This window comes from Canis lupus, chromosome 1 (assembly GCF_003254725.2).
Source record: "Canis lupus dingo isolate Sandy chromosome 1, ASM325472v2, whole genome shotgun sequence".
NCBI lineage: Eukaryota > Metazoa > Chordata > Mammalia > Carnivora > Canidae > Canis > Canis lupus.
Window position 1 is genome coordinate 105,110,687 of NC_064243.1, and position 17,528 is coordinate 105,128,214.

At 42.6% G+C, this 17,528-nt stretch overlaps 2 protein-coding genes across 2 annotated transcripts; both read left to right on the forward strand.

Moving 5' to 3' along the window:
• Positions 1-3,993: 3,993 nt before the first annotated feature.
• On the forward strand, positions 3,994-8,187 carry LOC112643689 (apoptosis regulatory protein Siva-like). Its single transcript, XM_049109282.1, is given in 4 exon segments — positions 3,994-4,025; positions 7,529-7,704; positions 7,707-7,730; positions 7,733-8,187. Coding segments are annotated over 4 exon segments (591 nt in total). The 3' UTR covers positions 8,092-8,187.
• A 4,644-nt stretch (positions 8,188-12,831) lies between these two features.
• LOC112643406 (60S ribosomal protein L36a-like) lies at positions 12,832-13,152 on the forward strand. Its single transcript, XM_025421447.2, has one exon. The coding sequence runs from the start codon at positions 12,835-12,837 to the stop codon at positions 13,150-13,152; it is 318 nt and encodes a 105-aa protein (XP_025277232.1). The 5' UTR covers positions 12,832-12,834.
• The last annotated feature ends 4,376 nt before the right edge of the window (positions 13,153-17,528 follow it).

Sequence of the window (17,528 nt, forward strand, 5' to 3'; positions counted from 1 at the left end):
GCCTCTGAGTAGATGCACTCAGGAAGTCCCACCATCAACTGTGGGTAGAAGTTCTGCTCTGATGTGGTGCCTGAGACTCAGGATGTACCTTGCGTGAACAGACACAATCAGAGAAACCCACACTGAATGACATTCTGCAAAACAATGACAGCAGTCTTCAACACTTTTCCTGTCACTGAGGACAAAGAAAAAGCAAGAAGGGCAACTGATCTGATTAAAGAAACTAAGGGATGGGGATGCCTGGGTGGCTCAGTGGTTGAGAGTCTGCCTTTGACTCAGGGCGTGATCCCGCGATCCAGAATTGAGTCCCATATCTGGTTCCTTGCAGGAAGCCTGTTTCTCCCTCTGCCTGTGTCTCTGCCTCTGTGTGTGTATGTATGTGTGTGTGTGTGTGTGTGTGTGTGTGTGTGTCATGAATAAATAAATAAAATCTTTTTTTAAAAAAGGAACTAAGGGATGAAGACAATAAAATCAATCCCTGACATGACTGGATCCTAGGTTTCTGAAAGCACACAAAAATGACATCATTGTATCACTGTGGGAAATCTATATATGGATAGTTCTAGCCATAAGAGCTACTCCATCACCCTCCAATTCCTTAATTTACTTATCCCTCTACCTTGCGTGAACATTTCTAACACCATAACCACCTCCATCCCTCACCCACCAGGGATAGCTTCCCTCTGTCTACTCTCTTCCCCATGCCATTATTGGAACCTCAGCCAAAAACTGCTTCTGCAGTCCTCCAGATATATATTTTCCCCATTCTAGTGAACTCAGTCCAACTCCAAACACTTCTCACACCTTCATCAAAAACCCAGCCTTCACATATTCAGTGCCATCAACTCCATGTGTCCCCTGTTCACCCTCCTACATCTGCTCTTTTCCTCTGGGTTCCTTAGTCTACTCAAGCCCACTACCCTCCACTACTGATTTCATCACATACAATCATCTTATCTCCACAACCATAAGCCTCCTGTAAGACTAATCCTCATCCCATGTCAGGCTCTATAATGGATTTTAACTATCCGCAGGACATTCATATACCAAAATACCCTGTAGTAGAGTTTTAAGTTTCCTGTTTTATGTTGCCTTGACCAGTTTGGAGTTCCAGGCTAGGGGAAAATAGGCTCTCCTTCTTGAGCAACTGATCAAATCCATACACTACCACTCTCCTCATGGACTCTCCTGCTTCCTGCCACCATGCACCAGCTCTAATTGTTCTGGGGCCAATGACCACTGGATGAGGAACCATCCCTATGCCCTGGCACTTAAGGAATTATCCAAAATAGACAATGCTTAGGGAGTTTTGAAATCCAGCTAACCCCACTCCCTCTGTAATATATATAAGTTGCCCTTCCACCTCCAGGCTTCTGTTAACCTACACAAGAAGGGGAATTGTGTGGCCTGCCTGTTCTTTAGTGTGAAGCTGCTAGTAATATGGTTCTGCCTTTCATCTGTCATTGTGTTGTGTCCAACCATCAAAAGAATCTTTCAGACTTGAAGGCAATGGGACTGTGACATCTGTCACCCCATTGATGGCCAGGCTAGATTCCACTAATCTGGCTGCCTAGGTGATGTCCCCTTCCTCCCTCCTAGCTCCGTGTTCATCCTTTCCAAAGATATACATTCAGCAAAGAAGACAACCTTCCTTGATAAAGGAGGATCCTTCTATGGCCAAGAGTATGCAAGTAGCTGTGCTCCCCTGCTGGAACCTTAAGATAAGCTCTCAAGCCCATTTGTAGGAGACTGTTGGGGGTTAGGGGTCAAGGTTCTCAGACTTCTGCTACATCCAACTAAGGTGCTGCATGTGTAGTCTCCTTTCTTATGAAATGAAATGACAAATAAAATAAAATAAAATGAATTAAAGTAAAAATAAAATCAAGAAAAGAATGAAATCAATCTTATAAAAGACATACTTCTCATCCCACTATGCTCTGTAACCTACTGTGGACATGGACTCTCCTGTGCCTCCTACACAACCCTACCCCTCACACACTCAAGCACACTCTCTCTTCTCTGTTGTCTCTTTTGATTTCTTGACTCCTGTACCCCTTGTCCCCACAGAGCCCAGGATGTGTTACACCCTCAATTTACTTGCATACCTTGCCCACTTGTGCATAGGCCACACAGTGCCATTAAAATATGACCTACACTTTACCCTCTGTGCAGTTTCACCTCCTCACTCTCTCACACCCACACCCCGTGCTCTCTGCACCCCCTTCTGCTATACTCCCTTTCCTAGTGCTCTATTTCCCATCCAACTCAGTCAGAACCCATAGACTCAAAGTTTCTCACTTCTTCAAGTGGCAAAGCCTCATTCATTTGGGGGATATAAATAATAGTGAAAGGGAATAAAGGGGAAAGGAGAAAAAATAAGTGGGAAATATCAGAAAAGGAGACAGAACATGGAAGACTCCTAACTCTGGGAAACGAACTAGGGGTGATGGAAGGGGAGGAGGGCGGGGGGTGGGGGTGACTGGATGGCGGGCACTGAGGGGGGCACTTGACAGGATGAGCACTGAGTGTTATTCTGTATGTTGGCAAATTGAATAGCAATAAAAAATAAATTTATTATTTAAAAAAAGTAATAAACATAATATTAACCCTAAAAAATAATAATAATTGTTATACCTATTATCAGGAAAATAAAACTTTGTGTTTTTTTAATTGAGATATAATTGACATATAACATTACATAAGTTTAAGGTATCAGAGTTGATACATCTAATATTGTAATATGGTTACCACTATACTGTATATATTTTATATAAAATATGTATGTTATATATAACAAATATATCTCTTCTTTATTCACTCATCTGTTGACAGATGCCTAAGTTATTTCCATATCTTGGTTAGTGTGTATAATTATGCAATAAACACCAACTATAAATATCTCTTACAAAAAAAAAAAAGTGGCAAAACCCAGAGCATTTTTTCAATATTGTATACTTTAAATGTTGCCATTGTGGCTGGGCAATTAGGATCCTTTTGTCTTGTTTCCCAGATTTGGAGATATGCACAAAACTTTCACAAACACGTTCCTGAGACACATATCCACGTGGTGACTGTATGAGTGACTATGGGAAAGTGAGTGGGACAGTGTCATCTGTGTGGGTATGTGCACTGTGAGTGTATCAGAATGTAGATGTCTGCATGTGGTGAGTGTGTGTGTGTGATTGAGAGAGTATGAGGTGACTTAAGTACATATTTCAGTGTGTTTGAGTCTCTATGTATGCATATGTGCATTTGCACATATGCCTCAGTAACTACTGTGTGTGCATTTGTGTGAAGAAATGTTGTCAGTCATGGATCTCTTGTAGAATGTGACAACTAAGATGCAGCTAGAGAAGAATTTGCCTTCCCCAAAGGTATAACTGCAGATCAAGAAGGGAGGTAATTCAGTTAGTACAAAATTATGAAGATATATGCAATGATACAGAAGATCAGTTAGCTGTTTCCTTATTTCTTTAAAGATTTTATAAATTTATTTTGGAGAGTGTACTCAAGCAGGAGGAGGGGAAGAGGGAGAAAAAGAGACTCCCTGCTCAGCAAGGGCTCAATCCCAGGACTCCAGGATCATGACCTGAGCCAAAGACAGATGCTTAACAGACTGAGCCACCCAGGTGCCCCAATTAGCTGTTGCTTTAAATCTATCCCTACCCACACTGCTTCTTCCAAAGGTGAGGTCTATTCACACTCATACATTGCCAAGTGTCCTATAAATGCTATACTATAGGTAGATGTCCAGATACGTATGTATGTTTTGTTGTGAGAGAGTCCTGGGCAGACCCCAGAAGGTGAACAATCTAGAGAAGAAATAACCCCCCACAAAGGGAAATCTGGCCTTTGCTCTTTGATACTGGGAGATGATCTCTAGATCTTTCCAAGGCCATGCCTGATAGGAATGTTTTTGTTTGCTTGGAGGCTTGGTCACCAGACAGTCTAATAATGAGCTTTAGGATGAGTCTTTGGGCCCCAAGTATCATCATGGCGGCCTCTGAGAGGGCTGGAGACAAAAGGTATCAGCTCACCTGGGGACAGAAGGAAGACTAATAAGGTCAGCCATCCAGAAGGTAAGTGGCAAAGTGGCAGAGTTGTAGTAAAAAAGCCAGGCACGAAGGCTCGGGTGAGTCTTCTTGCCTTGGCAACACTCGGTGAGTGTTATCCCATATCAGCCCCAGACAGTAACACCCCATAACTCCATAGAGAGAGGACAACTAGAAGATCTACAGTGGGTTCTTTTCCTGAAATATAACCCCATGCAACATGCATGCATCTGATCCATGTCTGTTGTTAATCTATATCCTTTTCTGAAAAACAAACTAACAAAACCCACAACAATGAGTAGAAGAGCTATGAGTGAGTTCTGTGAGTACATTTAGAGAACTATTGAAATTGAGTGAGGTTTTGGGACACTCTCAACTTCCTGCTGGTGTCAACAATGAGTGTGGTCTTCTGTGGACCAGGGTCCCTCTAGTGTCTCAGTTGGAATAAAACTATCACAGGGGGAACAGATGGGCAGAGGTAGACCAAATGGTAGATTTATGTTTCAAAAAACTCAAAGAATCTATTCTGGTTCTTAAATTTTATATATCTTCATTAATTACATAATCAACAGTTGCTTCTTAAGGAAATTTCAGCATAAAGTAATTCTAGAGTACTCTGCTAACCATTCAATACAATTGAAACTAAGAAAAGAGTTTGGGTTCTCTGATACTTCAAAGAATGATAGAGGGCAGCCCCGGTGGGGCAGCAGTTTAGCACTGCCTGCAGCCCGGGGTGTGATCCTGGAGACCCGGGATCGAGTCCCGCGTCAGACTCCCTGCGTGGAGCCTGCTTTTCCCTCTGTCTATGTCTCTGCCTCTCTCTCGCTCTCTCTCCCTCCCTGTCTCTATGAATAAACAAATAAAATCTTTTAAAAAAAGAAAAGAATGATAGACTCTGTTAATCCATTTGATCCTGGTGCTTTTATTTATGATAGACATTTCCCCAACACCTATTTCAATGGATTGTTTATTTGTTTGTTTAGACCCACTACCACCGCTAGGATCAATATTGGTATTTTCCTAGAAATTTTCTGTATCATCATTTCTAAATCAATCTGCATTTACTTCTAATGAATGAGTCCAATGATTTCTAAGGTTAATGACTGAAGTCAAGTTTTTGTTTTTACTCTTACCCCATTAGAAATTTTTTCAATGTGGATGGAACTGGAGGGTATTATACTGAGTGAAATAAGTTAATCAGAGAAGGACAAACATTATATGGTCTCATTCAGTTGGGGAATATAAAATATAGTGAAAGGGAATAAAAGGGAAAGGAGAAAAAATGAGTGGGAAATATCAGAAAGAGAGACAGAACATGAGAGACTCCTAACTCTGGGAAACGAACAAGTGGTGGTGGAAAGGGAGGTGAGTGGGGGATGGGGGTGACTAGGTGACGGGCACTGAGGGGGGCACTTGACAGGATGAGCACTGAGTGTTATTCTATATGTTGGCAAATTTAACTCCAATTAAAAAAAAGAATTTTTTTCAGTTACTTTGTCTGATATCACTTATCTTCAACACTTCAATAATGGTGCAGCTTAACACCCTTCATTAAGAATGAATTAGATGTTCTCAATGGGGAAACACTAGGAGCCTCTCCCCTAAGATCAGGAACAAGACAGGGATGTCCACTCTCACCACTGCTATTCAACATAGTACTGGAAGTCCTAGCCTCAGCAATCAGACAACAAAAAGAAATAAAAGGCATTCAAATTGGCAAAGAAGAAGTCAAACTCTCCCTCTTTGCAGATGACATGATACTATACATAGAAAACCCAAAAGACTCCACCCCAAGATTGCTAGAACTCATACAGCAATTTGGCAGTGTGGCAGGATACAAAACCAATGCCCAGAAGTCAGTGGCATTTCTATACACTAACAATGAGACTGAAGAAAGAGAAGTTAAGGAGTCAATCCCATTTACAATTGCACCCAAAAGCATAAGATACCTAGGAATAAACCTCACCAAAGAGGTAAAGGATCTATACCTTACAAACTCCAGAACACTTCTGAAATAAATGGAGGAAGACACAAAGATATGGAAAAATATTCCATGCTCATGGATTGGCAGAATTAATATTGTGAAAATGTCAATGTTACCCAGGGCAATTTACACGTTTAATGCAATCCCTATCAAATACCATGGACTTTCTTCAGAGAGTTGGAACAAATTATTTTAAGATTTGTGTGGAATCAGAAAAGACCCCGAATAGCCAGGGGAATTTTAAAAAATAAAACCATAGCTGGGGGCATCACAATGCCAGATTTCAGGTTGTACTACAAAGCTGTGGTCATCAAGACAGTGTGGTACTGGCACAAAAACAGACACATAGATCAATGGAACAGAATAGAGAATCCAGAAGTGGACCCTCAACTTTATGGTCAACTAATATTCGACAAAGGAGGAAAGACTATCCACTGGAAAAAGGACAGTCTCTTCAATAAATGGTGCTGGGAAAATTGGACAGCCACATGCAGAAGAATGAAACTGGACCATTCTCTTGCACCATACACAAAGATAAACTCAAAATGGATGAAAGATCTTAATGTGAGGCAAGATTCCATCAAAATCCTAGAGGAGAACACAGGCAACACCCTTTTTGAACTTGGCCACAGTAACTTCTTGTAAGATACATCCATGAAGGCAAGAGAAACAAAAGCAAAATGAACTATTGGGACTTCATCAAGATAAGAAGCCTTTGCACAGCAAAAGATACAGTCAACAAAACTAAAAGACAACCTACAGAATGGGAGAAGATATTTGCAAATGACATATCAGATAAAGGGCTAGTTTCCAAGATCTATAAAGAACTTATTAAACTCAACACCCAAGAAACAAATAATCCAATCATGAAATGGGCAAAAGACATGAACAGAAATCTCACAGAGGAAGACATAGACATGGCCAACACGGCACATGAGAAAATGCTCCGCATCACTGGCCATTAGGGAAATACAAATCAAAACCACAATGAGATACCACCTCACACCAGTGAGAATGGGGAAAATTAACACGGCAGGAAACCACAAATGGAGAGGATGTGGAGAAAGGGGAACCCTCTTGCACTGTTGGTGGGAATGTGAACTGGCACAGCCACTCTGGAAAACTGTGTGGAGGTTCCTCATAGAGTTAAAAATAGATCTGCCCTACGACCCAGCAATTGCACTGTTGGGGATTTACCCCAATGATTCAGATGCAATGAAACGCCAGGACACCTGCACTCCGATGTTTATAGCAGCAATGTTCACAATAGGCAAACTGTGGAAGGAGCCTCGGTGTCCATCGAAAGATGAATGGATAAAGAAGATGTGGTTTATGTATACAATGGAATATTCCTCAGCCATTAGAAATGACAAATACCCACCATTTGCTTCAACGTGGATGGAACTGGAGGGTATTATGCTGAGTGAAATAAGTCAATCGGAGAAGGACAAACATTATATGGTCTCATTCATTTGGGGAATATAAATAATAGTGAAAGGGGCGGAGCTGCACCGCTCCGGCCGGAGGCCGTGCCCAAGCCGGGCTGTCGCTTCGGAGACGCCGCCCCACTGCAGCTGAAGGTCAGCGTTGGTCAGAGGGAGCTGAGCCGCCACGTGTGTGGCGAGCAGCACTCGCGGGAGGTCTTCGAGAAAACCGAGCAACTCCTTTTCGAGGGGCCCAGGCCTACAGGGCCCACTTTGGGAGGACGGCTGTGCCATTGTTGACCTGCCGGAGTCCCCAAAGCCCGGCCCCACAGAGGCCCTTCGGGCAGCCCGTGGGCAGATGCTGAGTGGACCAGATGGCCGACTGACCAGGAGCCAAGCCCAGGCCTCTGAAGCTGACCCCTCCGGGACAGTGACCAGAGCCTCCTCCTTGTGCGTGCGAGCCGTGGACGGGAAGGCAGCGTGTGGCCAGTGTGAGCGTGCCCTCTGTGGGCGGTGTGTGCACGTCTGCTCCAGTTGCAGGAGCGTGGCCTGCGCCCTGTGTGCCCTCGGGGACTGTGGCGACGTTCACGAGTCGGTGCTCTGTGCCAGCTGCGCCCTGTTCGAGGCCTGAGGGCTGGCCTTCCCGGACGGACTGCACTGGGGTCGATGCCGTAGAACTGTGGGGGGTGGGGGTCTGTTTTATATTTTGTACCGAGGGCAGAAGTGAATAAACTCTTTATATTTGGGGGGGAAAATAGTGAAAGAGAATAAAGGGGAAAGGAGAAAAAATGAGTGGGAAATATCAGAAAGGGAGACAGAACATGAGAGACTCCTAACTCTGGGAAACGAACTAGGGGTGGTAGAAAGGGAGGTGGGGGGGACATGCAACTGGGTGACGGATACTGAGGGGAGTACTTGATGGGATGAGCACTGGGTGTTACTCTATATGTTGTCAAATTGAACACCAATAAAAAAAATAAAGAGACGGTACAGTAAAATATATATATATATATGTAAAAAATATAAAAAATCTAGTATAAAAACAAAGAAAAAAGTGTTAGTGAGACTGTAGAGAAATTGAAACACTTGTGCATTGCTGGTGGGAAGGTAAAATGGTACAGCTACTGTAGAAAATAGTATGGCAGCTTCTCAGAAAATTCACCATAACTTTAACATAATCCAGTAGTTTCTTTTCTGGGCATATACCCAGAAGGATGGAAAGCAGAAATTCAGCCATATTTACAGCAATGCTCATAGCACCATTACTTATAATAGTCAAAACATGAAAACACCACAAATGTCCATTGATGACTAATGAACAAAATATGATATATCTAGACCCGTATAGACAATGGAACATTATTCGGCCTTATGAAAGAATGAAATTTTCAACTGGCTACTACCTGGATGAACCTGGGAGTCATTATGCTTGGTCAAAGGAGTGAGACACAAAAGGACAAATATTGTATGACTTTAAGTAAACGAAGTATCTTCAGAGGTCAAATACATAGAGACAAGTAAAATCATACTTGTCAGGCATTAGGGGAGAAGAAATGGAACATATTGTTTATGGGGTACAGAGTTTTAGGTTGAGATAATGAAAAAGTTCTAAAAATGGATGGTGATGATGGTTGCACAGTAATGAGAATGTACTCAACATGAATGAACTGTACACTTAAAATGGCAAAAACAGTAAATTTCATTTATGTACATTTTGCCATGATAAAAAAAGGCACTACCAAACCACAATAATATACTACTGTACACCCACTATTATTAGTATTATAAGAAGAAGAACCTTAAAAGCAACACATGTTGGTGATGATGTGGAGAAACTAGAACCCTCATATGTTACTAGTAGGGATGGAAACTGGTACAACCACTATAGAAAACACTGTGGCAGTTACTCTGTAAACCACCAACCCACCCAAACCCAACACACATGTCTGACTGACTCTCTCTCTCTCTCTCTGTCTCAGACCCTAATGTGTTGGAGTCTGTCTCCTCATATAGACTGGCAGCAGCGTTGCCTCTGACTAAACTCTGTTCCAAGTCTCATTCAACACAGTCCCCCACCTATCTCTGAGGACCACATTAACAGAGGGAGTTGGGGGATAGAGAAGGTAAGGCCTGGGATGCTTCTTCCTTCTTCATTGCATCTCTTGAAGGGCAAGGCTAAACTAGGACTCCTGGGCATGTCTGAAGAGCCCAAGCTTCTTTTCCAAAACACCCCTCCTCACTCCACCTAGGAAACTGCTCTCAATAAAAAGGGGATGGAGGTGGGCTTGTATAGATATACAAGTCCTTGTATACCACGTACTCATGATCTCCCTACCACCCCACCAGCTCACTGAGATTATGGATCTTCTTACCTAAGGCTGCAACTTTCAATATTTTACAATTTTATTTGTCATATGTACCATAATAAAACCAGATAAGGGGAGTCTCAATGGTGCCATACATGTCACAAAAGAGCTTAATCAGCAGTTTGTTTCTTGGCAGTGTCTGTGAAGAACAGGCCCTTACCATGGGCATCTAAGTGAGTGACCCACACAAGTCTTTCTGCCCTCCAACTAGTCTACACTGTTCACAGACAACACAGCAATGGAAGGGGATTTGGGTGGAAAGGTCCTTAACTGCCAGTCCATAGCTTTCCAAATGGCATGCCAAAGATCTAGACCCCTGGGAGCAGCCCAGGTTTCTGAGATGTGACTAATGAAGGAAGAACCCACCTCTGATTTGGTTCTGCAGAGCTGGCCCTGAAACTAACCAGACCCAGTGGCCGAGAGGACACCATTAGGTTTCAGTTGACCTAAACCATCAGTGATCAGGACCATGCACTTGGGGCACTCTCAGAAGATTGAGGGTTTCTAGTGCCATTGGCTTTGGCTATTGTATGGAACTTAAAATTTCCTTTGAAAGGATACATACTACTTATTCCTGTCAACCTGAAATGCTAGTGGAAAGAGTCTGCCTTCATTCTTGAAAATGCACTTTTCATTGGACACAACATTTTGGGGGTCCTTCCTACCCTATTTCAAGTGAATCTATGTTGACTCATTCGAAAATTGGAATATCAAGCCATGGAGTGACAATATATCTAAAGGAAAGTTTGAGGAGCACTCACTACATGCTAATCACTACTTTCAAAGAATGTATTTAGTTAGTTTACTTTAGGTTTTTAAAAATATTTTTTTTTTATTTATTCATTCGAGACACACAGAGAGAGAGGTAGAGACATAGGCAGAGGGAGAAGTAGGCTCCCTGTGGGGAGCCTGATGCAGGACTCAATACCAGCACCCTGGGATCATAACCTGAGCCAAAGGCTCAACCACTGAGCCACCCAGGTGCCCCAGTTTCCTTTAGATTTTAATCACTGCTATTTTATAAAAGTGCAATTGTTATTTGACTCACAGTGGCCCAAATTGCATACAACAACTGGGGCTTCCAAGTGGAGGCTACCTCTCTTTGCCAGAGGTTCCAACATAGACTCATTCCTCACAGACTAGTGCCATCCTCCCACATGACAGAAGCCCAGTAAGTGCTGAGCCCTCTTTTAAGTGATGGGAAGCCAAAGAGACAAGAGTTTTTCCTTCATTGCCCATAGGTTTCCAATGAGATGTGACTGGCAAACAGGACCTGAATTGGGGCAGGTTATATCACCCACCTCTACTGCAGAAAGAGTAGTAGACAGTACCTCTACTGTCTCTACATGAGACAGGGCCACAGGGCCTGAGGCCTCTAATTTGCCAACAGTGAGAATATCATGTATATTCTGAAACTTGTTATGACAGAGCTTGACCTAAATCCTTATCCCCACCCCTCCAGCCCCACTGGTGGCAAATGAGAGGCCTTGTATCCCAGTAGCACTTCTCTACTTGCAGCTCATTCAGATTGGGAAACTCCCCCTCTGGATCTGGGATGGAGAAGCACAAGCCTATAGCACAACAATGCCTATTACATTCTGATGTAGAAACAACTGGTATTGAACTTACCCAAACAGTAGTGCTATGATCTGTTTGTGTCCCCTCAAAATTCATCTGTTGAAACTTAACCCCCAAGGTAATGGCATTGGGGGTGGGGCCTTTGGGAAGTGACTGGGAAGCTCTGCCCTCATGAATGGGATTGGGGGCCTTTAAAAAGAGGCCAGAGGGCAGCCCCGGTGGCGCAGCGGTTTGGCACAGCCTGGGGTGTGATCCTGGAGACCTGGGATTGAGTCCCACATCGGGCTCTCTGCATGGAGACTGCTTCTCCCTCTGTCTGTGTCTCTGCCTCTTTCTCTGTGTGTCTATGAATAAATAAATAAAAACTTTTAAAAAAATAAAAATAAAAATAAAAAGAGGCCAGAGAGCTCTTTTGACCGTTCATTTTGTGAAGATACCAGAAGGCTGCAACCCACATGAAGGCCCTCAAAGCCACAGTGGTACCCTAATCTCAGATTTTCATACTCCAAAACTGTGAGATATGAACTCAGGTAAAAACTAGACAGACTGGAATTTTCTTTTTTTTTATATACAAATTTATTTTTTATTGGTGTTCAATTTGCCAACATATAGAATAACACCCAGTGCTCATCCCATCAAGTGCCCCCCTCTTATACTGCTCCACACAGACTGAGAGGGGACCCAAGGACCACACCAACATAAATTCCCTCTGCTACCATGGCAACTCACAAAGGCTAGAGGTTGTACAGATCAATCTCTAACCCATCTTCAATGCCAAAATTGTCAAGAAATGTAAAGGCTGTAAAATGTTACCCATTTGCAAACCAGTAAGTTAGTCTGCCAGTTGCATGGATGCTGGGAGAAGACATGAAACTCCAGAGACGAAAACAAAAGACAGTATTATTCACACATACAGGCAGCAAGAACTTCCTGTTCACACTTCTTGCCTTTCCTTCCACACATAATACCATGTATTCTAAATGGAGAGAAATTTTTTATCTTATCAGAAAGATATGGGGGATGCCTGGGTGGCTTAGTGGTTAAGCGTCTGCCTTCAGCTCAGGGTGTGATCCTGGAGTTCCAGGATCAAGTCCCACATTGGGCTCCCTGCATGAAGCCTGCTTCTCCCTCTGCCTCTGTCTCTGCCTCTCTTTTTCTCTCTCTGTGTGTCTCTCATGAATAAATAAGTAAAATCTTAAAAAAAAAAAAAAGAAAGATATGGATTTCACCATCCACACACGCAACAAATCAATTCTGGATGCATTGACAGTCTAAATTTTAAAGCTATATAAAGGTTAAAAAACAATGAAGGAGAATATCGCCATAGTCTTACTATAGGAGAGTATCTCTTTTTTTTTTTTTTTTTTAGGTAGAGTATCTCTTGAAAGAATAATTAACATGCTTTCCATGCCGATAGCACTCTTGCAAAGATGGTGAATGTTCCTAAAACCCACCGGACTTTCTGCAAGAAGTGTGACAAGCACCAACCCCACAAAGTGACACAGTACAAGAAAGGCAAAGATTCTCTTTATGCCCAAGGAAAGCGGCGTTATGACAGGAAGCAGAGGGGCTATGGTGGGCAGACTAAGCCGATTTTCTGGAAAAAGGCTAAAACTACAAAGAAGATTGTGCTGAGGCTTGAATGTGTTGAGCCCAACTGCAGATCTAAGAGAATGCTAGCTATTAAGAGATGCAAGCAATTTGACCTAGGAGGAGATAAGAGAAGGGGCCAAGTGATCCAGTTCTAAGCGTCAAATTTTGTTATGCAGACAATAAAATCTTGATGTTACATTTAAAAAAAAAAGAAAGAATAATAAACATTATCTGGAAAGGGAGAAATACTTCTATGCACATTAACACTTTCTCCTCATCTGAACACACACACGTTTAAGACAGACACAGAAAGAGGATACAAGAGATACTAATAAAGGAAACATGTCCAACACATATACAGAATTCATACAAATCAATAAAGACAAGGTGCCTGGGGGTTCAGTGTCTGCCTTAGGCTTGGGTTATGATCCCAGGGTTCTGAGATGGAGACCCATGTTGGCCTGCCTACTTAGTAGGGAGTCTGCCTCTCCTCTCCCTCTGCTCCTCTTTCCACTAATGTGTGCTCTCTATCTCTCTCTCTCTCTGTCTCTCAAATAAATAAATATATAAGATCTTTTTAAAAATGGGGCAGCCCGGATGGCTCAGCGGTTTAGTGCCGCCTGGGGATCCCTCGGTGGCTCAGTGGTTTAGCACCTGCCTTTGGCCCAGGGTGTGATCCTGGAGTCCCGGGATGGAGTCCAGCATCGAATTCCCTGCATGGAGCCTGCTTCTCCCTATGTGTGTCTCTGTCTCTGTCTCTGTCTCTCTCTCTCTCTCTCTCATGAATAAATAAAATCTTTTTAAAAATGGATAAAATGAACTAACACATACTTCAAAAAGAGGTTGCCCAATGTCTAACAAATATGTGAAAGGAGGTTCAACTTCCATGTTAATCAAAGAAATGAAAATAAAATCACTACTTGATACCATCCCATACCAACCAGAAGTCAAAAAGATATTGGAAAATAAATGACAACTGTTGACAAGGATGTGCACAAACAGATAATCTCCTACCCTGCTGGAGGGCATGAAACTTCCTACAAACATTTTCCAACCCCCTGGGCACCATCTCCTTAAACTGCTAAGATGGAAATCTAACACCCAATTCCAACAGGAATTTATATGTGGGGGCACCTGGGTGGCTCAGTGGTTGAGCATCTGCCTTTGGCTCAGGTCATGATCCCGGGATCCTGGGATCAAGCCCCACATCAGGCTCCCCAAAAAGAAACCTGCTTCTCCCACTGCCTAGGTCTCTGCCTCTCTGTGTCTCGAATGAATAAATAAAATCTTTAAAAAAAAAAAGAAGAAAAGAAAAGAAAAAAAAAGAAAAGAAAAGAAAAAAAGAAAAGAAAAGAAATGTCTTCCTCAATTTCTTTCAGAAGTGTTCTGTAGTTCTTAGGGTCTATACCCTTTATCCTTTACCTCTTTGGTTAGGTTTATTCTTGGGTATCTTATGCTTTTAGATGCAATTGTAAATGGGATTGACTCCTTAATTTCTCTTTCTTCAATTTCATTGTTAGTGTATATAAATGCCACTGATTTCTGGGCATTGATTTTGTATCCTGCCACACTGCCAAATTGCTGTATGAGTTCTAGCAACAAGACAGGAAACAACAAATGTTAGAGAGGATGTGGAGAAAGGGGAACCCTCTTTCACTGTTGGTGGGAATGTGAACTACTACAGCCGTTCTGGAAAACTGTGTGGAGGGTCCTCAAAGAGTTAAAAATAGAACTTCCCTAGGACCCAGCAATTGCACTGCTGGGTTTTTTTTTTTTTAAGATTTATTTACTTATTTTATGATAGACATAGAGAGAGAGAGAGAGAGAGGCAGAGACACAGGAGGAGGGAGAAGCAGGCTCCATGCCGGGAGCCCGATGTGGGACTCGATCCCGGGACTCCAGGATCGCACCCAGGGCCAAAGGCAGGCTCTAAACCGCTGAGCCACCCAGGGATCCCCGCACTGCTGGGGATTTACCCCAAAGATACAGATGCAGTGAAAGGCCGGAACATCTGCACCCCGATGTTTCTAGCAGCAATGTCCACACTAGCCAAACTGTGGAAGGAGCCTCCGTGTCCATCGAAAGATGAATGGATAAAGATGTGGTTTATGTATACAATGGAATATTACTCAGCCATTAGAAACGACGAATATCCACCATTTGCTTCAAAGTGGATGGAACTGGAGGATATTATGCGAGTGAAATAAGTCAATCGAAGAAGGACAAACATATGGTCTCATTCATTTGGGGAATATAAAAAATAGTGAAAGCGATAAAAGGAGAAAGGAGAGAAAATGAGTGGGAAATATCAGAGAGGGAGACAGAACATGAGAGACACCTAACTCTGGGAAAAGAACAAGGGATAGTGGAAGGGGAGGTGGGTGAGGGGATGGGGTGACTGGGTGAGGGACACTGAGGGGGGCACTTGACGGGATGAGCACTGGGCGTTGTGCTATATGTTGGCAAATCGAACTCCAATAAAAAAAATAAAAATAAATAAATAAAAGAAATGTGTATGTGTGCCAACAAAGCATGAGCTAAGTTTATATACCGGCACAATTTCTAATAGTTCCAAAGTGAAAACCATCCATATGCTAATTAACAGGGGAATAATCAAATAAATAGTTTTATATACACACAACGGAAACCTATGCAGCAATGCCAATGAATGATCAATAACAGCATGCAGCACTGCATTCACAAACACCAGAAGGAAAGGTAAAAGGAAAATACGAAAGAATTCAAGCTCTATTCCTTTATACCAAATGCAAAACATGTTAATGTGACCTATGCTGTCTCATGTCAGAGCTCTGATGACCATCAGAGGTAGGAGCCCAAAGGGTTTCTGGGGGTCTGACAATATTCTATTCAGTGAAGTAAGTGCCAAGTACAGAAAGGTTTTCAGTATGTAAATTGTTGATAAGCTACACACTTATGACCACTGAATGTTTAAAGTACATCTCATCAAATAGATGGAACATGGTAAATGGATTATTATTGTCCTATTTAGAAAGATAGATTTTCATAGTACATAATGAAATGACACTGTGATTAGTTTTTTAAGAGTATATTGAAATTTCTGGGTAAAACTAAGAAATATGGATACAACTTAAAAAGAGAGCTCAAGTATTATATGGAACCATAATGTAAAATTCTATTTAAAAATTCACAGTGGGGCAGCCCGGGTGGCTCAGCGGTTTAGCGCCGCCTTCAGCCCAGGATGTGATCCTGGAGACCCAGGATCAAGTCCCACGTCAGGTTCCCTGCATGGAGCCTGCTTCTCCCTCTGCCTGTGTCTTTGACTCTCTCTCTCTCTCTCTGTCTCTCTGTCTCTCTCTCTCTGTCTCTCATGAATAAATAAAATATTTTTAAAAATAAAAAATAAAAATAAATAAAAATTCACAGTGGTGGAATGCCTGGGTGGCTCAGCAGTTGAGCGTCTGCCTTTGTCTCAGGGCATGATCCCGGGATCTGGAATCGAGTCCCGCATCAGACTCCCTGCGAGGAGCCTGCTTCTCTCTCTGCCTGTGTCTCTGCCTCGCTCTCTCTGTCTCTCATGAATAAATAAATAAATCTTTTAAAAAATTCACAGTGGTTTACATATATAAAAAGAGGAACCCCACTGATACATAAATATGTGAATTATATTAACTGTAAATAGACTAATTACTCCTTTATTTTTTTGACAAAAAACACATTTATTATTGAGCACTGGGTGTTATTCTGTATGTTGGTAAATTGAACACCAATAAAAATAAATTAAAAAAATAAATGTTTCTTTCATAATAAGAGTAGGAAAATAACACCATGAACTACAAGAAGAAGTTCTGGCATTCATCTCTGAAGAATGAGGTGAGAGGATTTTGCATCATCCTGGAAGCAGACCACCCTCAGGTTCTCTGTACTCTTATGACAGGTGTAGCACAGCACATATCGGGAATACCTGGCTCTGGCCCTGCCTGTAGCCCAAGGAGCCTACCGGCCCACACAAGATGCTCTGGCCAGGAGGATCAAGGAGAACTGGAGGGCAGCAGGAACCTACTTCTGAGAAGGGCGAGAATGGAACAGCCTTGCCCCTCCTGACACTGGAGTGTAGAAGAGTCTCTTAGACTTTTGGTCCTTCGTTAGAAGATGCCCAATGGTTTGTGCTCAGTGTGTTACACAAACGTCCGCACTGAAGAACAGCTGTGGCCTTTCCCAGGACAATCTGACCCACAAATTCTCACTGGTGTGGCTAAAGACCAGAAGTATCTGTGATGTCAGCCCATGAGCGAAGCTGGCTGAAATTTCTGTACTGCAAATCCTGTCCATTCTGGAGAAAACAGCCAAGGTGAGCACCTCAAGCAGCAGCTCTAGACCACAAAAGAGCAACATGCTGTTCAGGATGGCTTCCAAGAAGAGCACAGAGGTCTGCAGCAGCAGGCAATAGGAGGACATGGGGCAGATCGGAAGGTCAAACCCACACTACCAACTGGCATCTTTCAATGGCAGAGGTTTCCATTTATACCAAAAAAATAGTCGAATTCCTTCA

Bases quoted from the DNA above. Each gene is read 5' to 3' on its own strand.
- LOC112643406 (XM_025421447.2), top strand. From the start codon at position 12,835: ATGGTGAATGTTCCTAAAACCCACCGGACTTTCTGCAAGAAGTGTGAC.